Raw genomic sequence first — 13,796 nt, 5'->3', positions numbered from 1 at the left:
GAGCCTCGCCCTCGCTCGCCGGATCTAGCGGCCGGGTCTTGGTGGTGCCGAGGGCAATCGGCCATCATCCGGGCATGCGGTGGCGAGAGGAAGGATCAGGAAGAAGGCATGCGGTGGCAAGGAAGGAGGAAGGAGGAGGAAGGAAAGGAAGGAAAAGAAAAAGAAAGAGATAATAAAAAATAATAAAAATTTCAATTTTTAAAAATACAAATAATTAAAAATTCTTTTAAAAAATATAAAAAATAAAACTAATTTTTGGTCAATTAAAAATATTAAAATTCAATTTCTGTTAATTTTTCCCAAACAATTAAATTAGCTAATAAACGATGGAAAATATTTTCCACTCGAAGTTTAGGTTTCGGCCAAACACCGGAAAATAAAGTTATTTTCCTAGAAAATGACTTCTAGAAAAATGTTTTCCAAAAACATGATATTTTATAAAACAGAACGGACTCTAAAAAGAAAATTAAAAATACATATATAGTTGGCCCGGTCTGATTGGTTCGATTCCCACCTTAGAATGGAGAACCAAACCGAAAATTACCAATTCCAATTTTATGCAATCGGGAATCGACAGCACTCCTCGGAAATGTGCAAAACCAGTCGTTTCGGTCCAATCTGGACAATTCCCAGTTTGATCGGGTTGTCTTGCTTACTCCTACTAAATCTTACTTAAATTAGGTTTAAAAAAAATTAAGAATGCTAAAATTTTGTTAAGAAATAACTCAAGTTAAAAGTTAAAAATAAAAATCTCGCTAGACCCTTATCTCATGCAAGACCTAAAGTTGAGGGGTTTCTATGAGATAAAAAAAAAAAAATGAGGTAGAATTAGGAATAGACCTAAAGTTAGGTTTTAGGGTATTAGGCCCTAATTCAATTAGTATACGACATGATCATAGCAGAAAATTACAGTTTCTGCCTTGCAAAATGACTTTTGCTCTCTTGCTACTCGGCGATAAAAATTTAAAAAATAAAAAACTTACTGAGTCATATATAATAAATTACAAAGGGACTCTCTAATGAATACTATACAATATAAGTCTTCTTTCCCTAAATACGCTAACCAAATGACTATATTGAAATTTTGCACAAAAATTCAGTACTAAATCAACCAAATCAAAAAGTTTAGAACGAGTCAACATCCGAATAATAATTATAGGACTGATTGGATAGCTACCTCGATATCTCAGTCAAATCAATCGGATCTCATGTTAATGGAAAGCTTCTTATCACATGGGTTTCAACAAGCTCGAGGGTTATTTTGGTGAACAAGATTATGCTCTATTTTGCCAAGAATCATATGCGCAGTAACCTCGGGTGTAGTAGCCATGCAATTCATCTCTAGATAAATCTAAATTGCATTAAATTACGCAAGCCGTGGCGTCAACCCTCATTTTAGATGAAAATAATTGGTGATTTCGGGCGAAAAAAAGGAAATTTTATTGTTCATTTTTTCATGCTTTAAATTTTTTGGCAAAAAGCCGATGTTAAAATACCAAGGAGAACGAACAACCCTGTCTCATCTTTCTACAACGGATTTGTCTAATCTAAGGCCCACTTATATCGGCTCGCGCATGCTTGACCTTGCAATCCTTTCGCATGCTCTCCCTCTCCCTCTCCCTCTCCTTCTCCCTCTCACTCATGGTTGATCATTCAGACGCCGTCCGCGTCGGCTGCATTCCTGAAATCTCCAAAGCCTACAGATCGCTCCGGGCGAAATGGAATCCCAATAGGCGTTCGTCCCCTCGCCGCATTGGAGCTGGAAACGTGCCCGAGACTGTGGAAGCCGCCACGGATTCATCGTCGAGCGACGTCGAAGCGAATCCGACCTCCATATCCATTAGAGAGGACGACGAGGTGCGCGTTTATTCTCCTTTTACGTGGTAGTTAGGCTAAAGATCGATATGTGTGATGGAAAGGGATCGATTATGAACGAAGTTTCTACCGGCCAATGACCCTAGGATTCTTCAATGTCGATTGCACCAACATGAAACTGAATTTAAAAAAATGGGATTTCGATAACTTGGTCGATGAATATGAATGAACCGTGATGGTTGTTGGTTAAATAATTCGTAATGATCTAAAAGTATGATCCCTATCAATTCCAGGAACTTGGTTCCATCGATCAAGAAGAAGATAGCATGAATGGAATCCGCAGCTACAGATATAGTCACCGGAACGGCATCGATGAGCCGAAGAGTCCTAGGGGAGGATGCTTCGGGCCCCGGAAAGAGAGTTTCTTCACCTCCATGCCGTCCCCTCTCTCAAGAAGCGTGAGCCGGAGGAGCCAGCTGCCGGTGGCGCACTCCTCTATCTCCAGGAGCGCAAGCCGGAGGAGCACCACCGATGCCGGCACCTTTGCCCCTACCTCACTCTCGAGGAGCTCGAGCCGGATGAGCTCCACGCCAATCATGTTCTCCAATTCGACTGGGATGCTGAAGCCTCCGGCGATCGAGCGGACCTTGCAGTGCACCCTCGAGGAGCTGTGCTACGGTTGCATGAAGAAGATCAAGGTGACAAGAGACGTCCTTACGAATACTGGGTATGTTCTATTTTTAACAGAAACAACTAAAAAAGTACTTAAGAAACATGGTTTGTTCAGCAAGATACAATATTACCCTGAAGACGGCAAGGTGTAATTTTTATCAAACGATGAATTATTCTTTGCAGGCAAATAATTCAAGAAGAAGAACTACTGACGATAAAAGTGAAGTCGGGATGGAAAAAGGGGACCAAAATAACATTCCAGGGCATGGGCAACGAGCGGCCCGGCGTTCAGCCGGCTGACATAACCTTTGTCATCGCAGAGAAAAAGCACAGCCTGTTCAGAAGGGACGGCGACGACCTGGAACTGGCGGTCGAGATCCCGCTGGTGAAGGCCCTGACCGGGTGCGACATCTCGGTCCCGCTGCTGGGTGGCGAGAGCCTGGACCTGACGGTGGATGAGATCATACACCCTGGCTACCAGAAGGTCATCGCAGGGCACGGCATGCCCGTGTCGAAAGAGCAGGGCCGGAGGGGCGACTTGAAGGTCATTTTCCTAGTGCATTTCCCGACAGACTTGACCGCCGACCAGCGAGCCGAGATCGTCGGCGTCCTGGAAGGGTCGGTTTGAAGGAGAAGCCTCGGTTTTGTCACGGCTCTCTACGTAACACATCGCTGCTTGTTTTGTTGTAGAAGTTACATAGCTGAGGGACTTTCGTGGTGTATAGGCTTACAATAGAAGTCAAAGCAGGCATTGCAATAGATTTTGTAGAGCCGAAGCTGTTTGCTTGATCAGAGAGTGAACTTTTAGTGATGGTTTGGGTTTTGCTCCATGTCAAAGTTCATGCATGTGTATTCTTACCTCTTGCTAATGATCTCTCTTCTCTTCCTCTTTCAGAAGGGACGAGAGGGCATCTTTTCCTTATTTGAGAGAAAAGTTACTGCATAATTCTACATTGAATCTTCAAGTAACTTGAGGGGATACATTCAACAATCTTGGACTTCTTCGAATATCTTAGAGGCCATATCAATATCATCTCTACCATTGATTACGTGAGATTCATCGTAGGATCAAAATAATTGATGGTCGACATGGACTTGGTTTATATAGTTTATACAGCATAAAACACATTTTCCAAAGAAAAAGTTATCTTGTGCATGCATCGATTAAGGTGTCAAATTAATCACGAATGAAACATTTTAAGCTTGCAGAATTCTTTGTTTTGTGCTCGAAAATATAGATTTCTTTATATGTCGGTATATTTCAATTTGTATTAATAAGTGTCAAAAAAAGTTGATAAAAAAAAAAGGGATGAGTGAACTAAAATTTTTAAAGCACAATCAAATCTTGAAATTTTCAAAAATCAAATCCTAAAAATTATAAAATTTGTGCAATTATGCGGTTTTGTTAACATCGTCAATTTGTTTAATAAAAAATGTTAACGTAGCATTTTTCAATTAATTTCTCTACTCTATGTGATATTTTCTTCTCCAAACCTTATTTGAATTAGATTTAAACACTAAAAAAAACAAGAGCAAAAATTTTATTTAAAAAAGAAAAAGGAGGAATGGTGCTGCTGCCAGCCATTATTGGAGGGGCCGATGATGACAATGGTGGTTGGCTCTCGCTCGAAACTAGTGAGGGCTAACGTCACCCAAATCTAGGCAAGCCTCCTTAGGGGCTGTTTGGTAACCATCCAAATAGTATCCGCTTTTGATTTTTTATTCTTAGGAGTAGTTTGGAACAAAATTGCGTTTGGTAAAATTTTTATTCATGTGAATAAATTTCTATTTTTTTATTCTCGAAAGTAGATTTGGAACAAAATCAAGAATAAATAATAAAAAAGTTAATTATTGTTCCGGGATCAAATCTAAGAATAAAAAACCAACTCTTTTTTTCTTCTATTTTCTCTTCTTCTTATTCTTCATTAACCGCCATCCCGCTGCCGCCATCCACCATCGTACCGTCATATGCCGCCGTTCGCCGTCTTTTGCCGCCACCGCCAATTGTCGGAACTGGTCTAGCGAGCTAGCCGGGCCAAGGCAAGCCACCCATCGGCGAGCTCGCCGAAGGCAAGCCCACCCATCGGAGAGGCTCGGTGAGGCTCGGCGAGCCTCCCCCGGCCTTGCCCACCGGGGTGGCGGGCGGGCCCACCCGGCCGGGCGAGGCCGAGCCTTGGTGGGATTAGGCGAGCCTCGCCCAGTTGTCGGCGAGGCTCAACCGACAAGGGCCGACCTCGCCGAGGGCCGGTAACGCTTCGATGAGGTCGCCGGCCCTCGTTTGATCGGCATCGATCCATAAAAAAGAAGAAGAATAGGAGAAAGAGGAAGAAAAGAAAAAAAAAAAATGAAAAAAAAAAAGAAAATAAAAAAAAATAAAAAAAATATTTAAAAATTAAAAGAATTTGATTTGGAATAAAATCAATGAGCACGGTATCAAACACAATTATATTCCAGAATCATAAATTTTAGACGATTACCAAACGGCTTTAAATGCTTAGAAATTGTTCTCAATAACAAAATAAAAAAGAATGATTGCGGATCAAAATCCGTTCATGGAACAAAATTGTTTCCAAACGCGCCCTTAGCCTCCAAACATCAGCCCAACCCTGATTTGGCTCGAGGCTAGTGAGGGCCAACCATTATTACCCCACCTTCGTCGTTTTTTCTGACAATAGTTGGAAGGGCAGGGCCCTACCATTTTTTTGGTGTTGTTTTCCTAAATGAAAGTTTAGCTAATTCTTTAGTTTTTTCTAACCATTCCCAAAGTATTCTCTCTTGAGAAGACAGGCACTCTGAAACATTAGCATCCACAAAAGCTTGTCCGAGAGAACATCCTCATCCATATGCGGCTTTTGGCTTGGATAACAAGTTTGCAACTTGGATGGAAAATGACAAGCATTCTGCAGTTTCTTGTTGAATAATGTACCAAGGAATCTGCCAGGATGTTTTGCGTTCACACTTCCATCATTATCGTAAATTTCTATTTGATGCAAAAACTCAAGCTCAAAAAGAAAAAAGCCGCAATTCCCGAATTTGGGGTGTTGGGAACAAGCAACGAAAGCTCGACACCTCACTTCAAGGAGATCACCAAGAGAGATGTCCAATAGGCCGATCTCATTCACATACCCAATCGGATACCATTTCCTCAAAATTTTAGGATAGTGAATCGTAGGACAATCAATTGCTCTAGATTACAACAATTTTCTAAGGTGGGATTCAATTAGCACCCTTTCCTGTGTGCTCATTTTAATGAACTCCTACCGTGTGAGTCTCTTTGTTTTAGAGCTTCTCCCCCTGAATCCAAGTGTCCTTATGTCCCCATCCATCTTGACTCGATTCTTTGTTTTGTTGTTGAACATCACAACACATAACAATTTTCACCAAACAACCTTGATGATTATAATAAAGGTTCCTTTTCGAGATCTTTCATCAAGACATCAATCTTGTAAGCTCCATCAATCAACCATCTATAGTGGCATCACTTGTTGGAAAGTGAGGCATAAATCCTTGCTTTGGCTCGGGGGAGATCACTAAAAGAAAAATAGGCTAGTTATTGAATTCGATTACAATTCATATATAATCAAAAATTTACGTCAATGAGTCATGAATCAACATGCTAAGACTTGCTCCAAAATACATCAATTATTTGATGCAAATTTGGTCAGCATAATAAATTTTGAAAAAAAAAACTATTCGGTGAGAATTAACCTTTACAAAAGTTGCACTAAAACATCAAATCATGAAAAGGGATGAGGGACTCGAGTCCGTCGTCGACTTTACTCCTTGGAGCCTAACTTTTGACTTCTATCGTGTGGAGTAGAGGCTAGGAAATGTCTTCACTTTCCTACTCCCTTTTGATCTTTTGACCCGTGTCAAGTTCCACATTTATCGAGCAGGCGCGTGTTTCATAAGACGTCTTACTTTTTAAAGCTTTACTTTCGAATCTTTACTTGATATAAAATGAGGTTTTGCCTTTGATATCACGCTAAACACCCCCAATTTTCGATTGTTAAAACGATTTGTTAAGACAAGAAAGTCACTCTAGTGAAAAAATATTTAGGTTTTAGTTAATTACTCGATGCTGAGTCGTGAAAAAGTAATATCTTGTGAATTTTCTAATTTTGATGTGAACAACTCTGTTTTTTTATCAGAATGACAAGTTAGGTCCACGGAATATGACTTGTTCAAAGAAGATTTTGCTAGAAGGTAAATTAGATGAAAATAAAATTATGTGGGGTCCACTAATCTCCAAATGTTTCAAAATAGACACGGCGGCATTACTGGAGGCATTCGAACGCGCTTACGTCATAACGGCGGTGTTCCATTTTGCCCCTTCGACTACCACAAACGGTGTCCAGACGCCACGCTTAAACAAATCCCACTTCCTATCAGCATTTTCAAAGCTAATGTAATACTGTAGCATAAAAAGCTGAAATAGAAAGATGTCATTTTTATCAGTTTTTCAGTCGAAAAATTATTTTTAAACGTTATGGAAAAGTTCCAAATGACTTTATTTCTTTCTTTTATCTTATCCCATATGTATTTTACAAATCACTTTGTGTACTATATTCTGTGCCCAAATTGTGAAATTCTGCTCACTCACTGATTCATGCATTCCTTACCTCAATATCTGAAAAGGTGGGGAGATCGCCCTTCCCAAATGATTTAAAAGACAACAACATTATATGTTTAAAAGAAATTACAGTATTACTAAATTGCCCAACTTGTCTTTCATTTTTGGATGAGATGCGATGTTCAATCGTCATATAACAAAACATATCTTTGCATTCCCATATTAACATCGAATGTCATTAGTAGAATTTTGCATGACAATTTATATCATGAAGCCATAGGGCCAGGGCCACGGCACAAGCAAACCAGTCAAAATGGGTTCATGACCAATTTTTTAACTCATATTTCATAAGTTGAGTAGTGATGTAGATTGATTGCATTTAATAAATGAATTAAAAATAAGTTTAGAATGGCAAAATATTGATATTATATGAGTTCAAGACTTATCTAAATTTAATCTATCGTAGATTCTCTTTTTACTCTCTCTCCTTCATTCGCTCCATGCTTCTATATTAATTTGGGTATGATTTTTTTTAAATTGGTTAAATATGAAAATATTTAGTAATATAACTCGGTTTCTATATATAGATCGGGTCGGATATATATGACTAAAATTTCGATTCGACCCACCTAGTTAGTTAGTTGGTGACCGATGAAGGCGTGGAATCGCAATTAGGACTTTGGAAGATTAGATGCCCCGAATGTTGTCTTTTGGAGATGTGTTAAGAAAGAATTGGGATTATATCCCCAGCGGCGACCCACTCGCGGTCCAACACTGGGCTCGAGCACAAGCCACAAAAGGGAAGAGGGCAGCCAGCGAATAAAAATGCGCGTGTGATCCTCCAACGGCCCACGAAAAGCGACAACAACAAAAAAAATGCAACTCCTCCCCCTCCAACCGCAGTCCTTCTCCTGGTCACCGCCACCATCCGCGTCGACAGCAACGGCGCCCATGGCTTCTCTCACCGGCGCCGCCACCGCCTCCCGCCTCCTCCCCTCCGCCTCCCGCGCCCGCCTCTCCCTCTCCTCCTCCGCCGGCCGCTCCCCTGCTTCTCCTCTCTCCTCTCTCCGATGCCTCCGCGGATCGTCCCCGCTCGCTTCTCGCCTCTTCCTCAGCCAGGTACGCCCGCGCCCTTGCTTCCTTTCTTTCCTCGAATCTCGCGTCTCGCCTCTTCCTCGACCGGCTCGAGTTTAGGTTTGGGCGTTCCTCTCTGTGTCGAGGAGGACCTGAGTGAGCATTCGCGTGTGGTGATCGTGCGTCGCTTTGTCTCGCTGTTTTGCTCGATTAGCTGCGTTTCGGTTCGGTCTCTCTCTGAGTGCGTCTGTCCGGACGTAGCTCTGCTTAAGTCGTCTACGTTGGATAAGCGCGTGTGGATCGTGTACATTCCGGTCCTGTTCCCTTGTTGCTGTTTCGATTCCGTCGCCTCGTACTGCTTCCGTAGTGGTTTTCGGCTTGACTCGTGATGAAAATGCAGAGGAGGCCGTCCATGCACCTGTTGGCCGCGCAGTACAGCGGAGCCGCGTCTCCCAAATGCGCCGCTTCCGATCCGGAGCAGCTGAAGGGCGCCAGGGAAGAAATTAAGGAGCTTCTCAAGACTAAGTTCTGTCATCCTCTTCTGGTAACGTGCCTTCGTATCCTCTGCAAAAGGATTAGTTCTTATTCTGCCTGTTTGTGTCATTTGTTTGAATTAGCCGGCTCTGATTTTCAGTGATTTTGGAAGATATATACTTTAATCGCGGCATGAGATGATGCTGAATGAACGAAATTGCTCTTGCTATTGTAATGTGTTTAGCCTACTGCACAGATTCATCTATCCCCTGAAGAAAGCATATCTATTTTTGGAATGAACCCTTAGTTGAGAAAATACACCTCTGAGATGCTATGGATAATTGAAGCACCTGAGATTTTGAAACTTCATTACATTGTTCCCATCCATTTAGCTAGCTGACAACAGAGAACTGTAAATCCTGAAGTGGCTAATCACCATGTTCCCACTCGTCTATGCAATCTACTAGGTCTGACAGTCTCTGCATTACATGTGTTTTGTAGGAAAAGGAAATAGAATTTGCCGTTAATGACATATGAGTACTTTACAGGTTCGGTTGGGATGGCATGATGCTGGTACTTATAATAAGAACATTGAAGAATGGCCTAAAAGAGGTGGAGCTAATGGGAGTCTTCGGTTTGAAATTGAGCTTAAGCATGCAGCTAATGCTGGTAATAATTTAGCAGTGATACTACGGGTGGCATGACTTGTTTCTTGAACTTCTCTCAAAACTAGCTTTTACAGGTCTTGTAAATGCACTAAAACTTATTGAGCCAATCAAAGAAAAATATCCCAGTGTGACATATGCAGACTTGTTTCAGCTGGCTGGCGCTACTGCTATCGAGGTTAGTTTTTGTGCTCTTAATTGCTTAACCTGAGATTTCTTGAAGCCATATGTAACCTGAGATTCACTCGTTCTTTGTGAAAATGTTCTTCCTTTTACTTTATTCTTCAGGAAGCTGGTGGTCCCAAGATTCCCATGAAGTATGGAAGAGTTGATGTCTCAAAACCTGAGGAGTGCCCTGAAGAAGGGAGGCTTCCTGGTGAGTGAAACATTGTTGTTCATTAAAGAGTAGACATCCACTCGGCTTTGTTGTACTAGGGGATCACTAATTTGGCTCTATGAAGCACTGTAACTATCTCGCGCAAGTTGTTGTGATGTGCCGATTATTCGACTGCTTTTTCTATGATAAATCTGAGTGGGCACCCTAACACGCAAAGGCTTCTTTTTTAGGTGAGATTTGTACTTAAGGTTGAAGGTGGTAATTTTAAAGAACTGTAATTTGCTGATTTGGGCAACAGATGAAGTTCTAGATGACTTGATTCATTTAGGCATTTACTAAAAAAATTCAAGCAACAAGAGATGTATTCATCCTAGGTCTGTGTTTTGTTTCTGAATGGATCACATTCGTATGCGTGGTAAGCTCTTGAAACAAAGCATTGTTTGGAAAAAAAAAGAATATGCATTTAGATGCGCTTTATCACACATAAATGAACTTGAATATCCCGTCCTTTCTATGGTCAGAAGTCATTTTCTATCTCTCGTCTGGAGTTTTCACTTTTTTATTCTGTCTCCAGTGATTGATTTCTTCTCTTTCTCGGATCCTTTTGTCTCACTTATTAGTGTACTTTCTACTTCTGCCAGAAAAAAAGTTTTTGTCGGTTCCTCTTGGAACAATCCATTTCTTCTCTTTTTACTGAACAGTTCTTTCTTTCAGATGCTGGCCCCCCTTCACCAGCCAATCATCTCCGGGAAGTTTTCTACAGGATGGGACTAAATGACAAGGTTTTTGTAATCGTTACCTAATGGGATGTTGTGTGCTATTTGTGTGTATCTCATGTGCTTGAGACTATGAATTCTCTGTTCTGCAGGAAATAGTTGCTTTATCTGGGGCACACACTCTTGGAAGGTCAAGACCAGAACGTAGTGGGTGGGGCAAGCCAGAAACAAAGTACACGGTAACTAATTACTTTCTATTTATTAATGTAATGCTCCGTACTAATCATTTGACAAACTCAACTTGCCATAGGAATTCTGAAACAGCATGCATAGTGTCGAGAATGTATTTTCCATGGTTACCATTGGTGAATTGAAAGTTATCCTCGATATACAATTAGAGTTATGAACTCTTGATCATCTTTAAACGAATAACAGGGAACAGGACTCTGATGGTCATAGTCTTGTCCATTAAATGTGAAAAACTACAGAAATGTTATGTTTGGATTTAGAAACAATATTTCATTGAGCTCCAAGCACTTAAGGAGCTGTGCAGTAGGATGGCGTTCTATCAGTGATCAACCATCAGAAATAGATTGATATTCCCAAGGACGTTGTTGTAAATTCTTTTATGTGCTTGTAATCTCCATTGTCTCACACAGTTGCGACTCATGATTTGGGTTACAATATTTTGGCTTGATGGTCACGATGATGCCCAGAAAAAGTAGCCATTTATAGTGTGGCTTGTGACCACGTTAATGAATCTCAATAGCCATATTTGCCATGGGATTTGCGCCTCAGAGTCTCTTTTGTTAAGGATGACAGTTGTCTATTAATTTCCATAGAGGAGGTCCATATCAACTGATATTTGCAGATCTTTTCTTCTAGGAGTACAAGAAGCAAGCATTTTAGGGGTTAGTTGGTCAGCTTAAAGAGTTTGTTTACATCATTACCGTCTGTGTAGTATCAAATCCTCTATAAAACTCAAGAACTCGGCATCTTTCTAAAAAGTATCCATCCATGTCTTTTAGGTCTTATTTACCTCTTTTACATGTGTCCATTGTAATGTCACATCTTCTTACTTTATCATCTGTAGGCCATTGCCTTTTGTGTCCAAACTACTTTAGAAAGGTTTTTCATCTTATTCCCACTTTAAGCCACCCCCTCAGCTATGATCTGTTCTAACTTGATCTTGTGTTAGTGTCCAAATATCCTTAGGCATTATTATCTTAGCTATATTAGTTTTGTACGTGTGCCTTTCTTACCGACAGTAGAAATGGTTGTGGACATTGAAGCTTGGGAAAAGTTTCTCCCCAGTGGACAAATTAATGGCTGCTTGAATTGAACTTATATGACTATTTTCAACAATATAGTTTAGTTGAAATGATTAAGAATAGTATAAATGGCCTTCATGAATCGTAATGGCCTCCATCGTATCACAGAAAGATGGACCAGGAGCACCAGGTGGACAGTCGTGGACCGTGCAATGGTTAAAGTTTGATAACTCATACTTCAAGGTTTGCGAGTTGAATCCATACGTACTTTTTCCATGGGAAGGTGGTGATTCAGAATCAAGTGGGATGCTAACTTGATGTTTCATGCAGGATATAAAAGAACGGAAGGATGAAGACCTGCTGGTATTGCCAACTGATGGTGTTCTTTTTGAAGATCCTTCATTCAAGGTAATAAGAGTTTTTCTGAAAGCTCCAAAACAAAAGAAGTCTCTAAATTTGAGTTATCTTTCTAAAGAATGTTAGCGAATTGTAGGTCTATGCTGAGAAATACGCTGAAGATCAGGAAGCATTCTTTAAGGATTATGCTGAAGCACATGCAAAACTCAGCAACCTTGGTGCAAAATTTGATCCTCCAGAGGTTTGTCACTGCTCTCTTATGGTCATTCCTTTGCTAATTGTAGTGACGCTGGACCGTGTTCGAATCATTTCCAATGCCTTCTTAATTTTAAGTTTTTAAGGAGCCAATGGCCAAAGTTCTATAAGAACTGTCCGAATATTTGAAATTCTTCCATGACGTTCATGTTGGCTATTTGACCATCTGTTGTGATGGCATTGGCCTCTGGATCAAGTGAAATTTGCAGGATTGATGGGGCCTCCCATTTGGAGACGCATCAATTGTAGTTTTATTGCCAAATATTGCACGGCATGAATAACCATCAAGTTCATCTTATCAGCATTGATGTTTGGCTTGTTATGAAAAATTTGTGCGTAGATAACAAGCGCTTCTACCTATTTACAAATTTTTCTTGGGTCTAGATTTACAAGTTTTTCTTCAGTCTAGATTTACTAGTTTGCAATTTAACTTATACAGAACTTGGGTTAGAGTTGTGGTGAAAACTAAAGCTTACGTTGAGTAATCTTTCAGGGTATCGTGATAGATGGTCCTGCTAAAGCTGCACCGGAGAAGTTTGTGGCTGCCACCTACTCATCTGGAAAGGTTATACTAAGAAATAACTTACATCTTGATCTTCCATTGTTACAGAGAGTTCCTTTTCATTATGTGATCTTTAACGGAGAGACTATTTCTTTGCAAATTGTTCATGTTCCTTGTTTCTTATGGTTTGCTGCAGGATTAGAAAACAATGTCCCGTTTTCTGTGCCGTGTCTTTTATAAATAAAAGATGGAAGATATTTTCAATCTTGTGAAACCACTTCTTAAAACTTGGGGAGTCTTAGCGAAAGGAGGAATAAAATTCAACGCGTGTTGCGTATTTGAATTGCAGAGAGAACTGTCAGATGCTATGAAGCAGAAGATCCGAGCTGAGTATGAAGGATTCGGTGGCAGCCCAGATAAGCCCCTGCAATCCAACTATTTTCTGAACATAATCATTGTCATTGCTGCTTTGGCACTCTTGTCATCTCTAGTAGTAAATTGAACTGGTGTTTGAGCCTGTGAGTACGGCAATTTTTTGTATGCAATCCGATTGCATTTGAATAATTTTGATTTTCAATCCATTTTTTGAGGCAGTTCTTTATCAGCCGAGTTAATGAGCTTCCAACAGTCATTAGTCTTGGAATGCTTAAGAAACAGAGTTCACTGCTAAATTGCTTATGGTGAATCCTCTCAAGGTAATGAATGAGCTGGCCTCTCCAATCATCATCAAGGGGCCCAGAACTAGCTCAACTTCTTCCGAAAATGTTTAATATAATCCTTGCAATCAAGCTTAATTGTTGGAGTGAGAGAGCTTAAATTGAAGGATAAAGAGATCCAATCGAAGTCACTTTAGCAAGTTGCAACATGTATCCTTCTTAATCCTACTTTCTGTGGCCTGTTTACTCTATTATGTATCATGCGGCTGTGGCTTATGCTATCCTCGCTCCTGAGAAACGTGCTGTCCTCGATCCTGAGCAAGACGCTAGCTACTCAGGTACAGATGTAGTGCGAGCAGAAGCCATTCCACAAATTAATGAGTAAGCAGTGAGGAAAGCAATCCTTGATTGATGAATGCCTCATCAATA

General features: G+C 40.6%; 2 protein-coding genes across 3 annotated transcripts; both read left to right on the top strand.

Annotated features, from left to right (window-relative positions):
- The first annotated feature begins 1,599 nt into the window (after positions 1 to 1,599).
- LOC104452372 (dnaJ protein homolog 1) lies at positions 1,600 to 3,115 on the top strand. Its single transcript, XM_010066837.3, has 3 exons — positions 1,600 to 1,857; positions 2,109 to 2,542; positions 2,671 to 3,115. Exons 1-3 carry the CDS (start codon positions 1,600 to 1,602, stop codon positions 3,113 to 3,115), a joined length of 1,137 nt encoding a protein of 378 aa, XP_010065139.3.
- Positions 3,116 to 7,850: 4,735 nt separating this feature from the next.
- LOC104450927 (probable L-ascorbate peroxidase 6, chloroplastic/mitochondrial) lies at positions 7,851 to 13,315 on the top strand. Of its 2 annotated transcripts, none has more exons than XM_010065645.3 (12): positions 7,851 to 8,179; positions 8,535 to 8,678; positions 9,157 to 9,277; positions 9,351 to 9,451; positions 9,562 to 9,649; positions 10,325 to 10,392; positions 10,479 to 10,565; positions 11,766 to 11,840; positions 11,928 to 12,005; positions 12,091 to 12,195; positions 12,703 to 12,774; positions 13,061 to 13,315. In XM_010065645.3, exons 1-12 carry the CDS (start codon positions 7,937 to 7,939, stop codon positions 13,211 to 13,213), a joined length of 1,335 nt encoding a protein of 444 aa, XP_010063947.2. In that variant the 5' UTR covers positions 7,851 to 7,936; the 3' UTR covers positions 13,214 to 13,315. The 2 variants fall into 2 exon arrangements, with proteins under 2 accessions (XP_010063947.2, XP_010063948.2); XM_010065646.3 differs by having other exon boundaries at positions 7,853 to 8,179; positions 12,908 to 13,315.
- Positions 13,316 to 13,796: the final 481 nt, after the last annotated feature.

The sequence above is a fragment of the Eucalyptus grandis genome, chromosome 7, assembly GCF_016545825.1.
Source record: "Eucalyptus grandis isolate ANBG69807.140 chromosome 7, ASM1654582v1, whole genome shotgun sequence".
In the NCBI taxonomy this organism is placed as follows: domain Eukaryota; kingdom Viridiplantae; phylum Streptophyta; class Magnoliopsida; order Myrtales; family Myrtaceae; genus Eucalyptus; species Eucalyptus grandis.
This window is presented reverse-complemented; position numbering and strand designations above follow the sequence as displayed.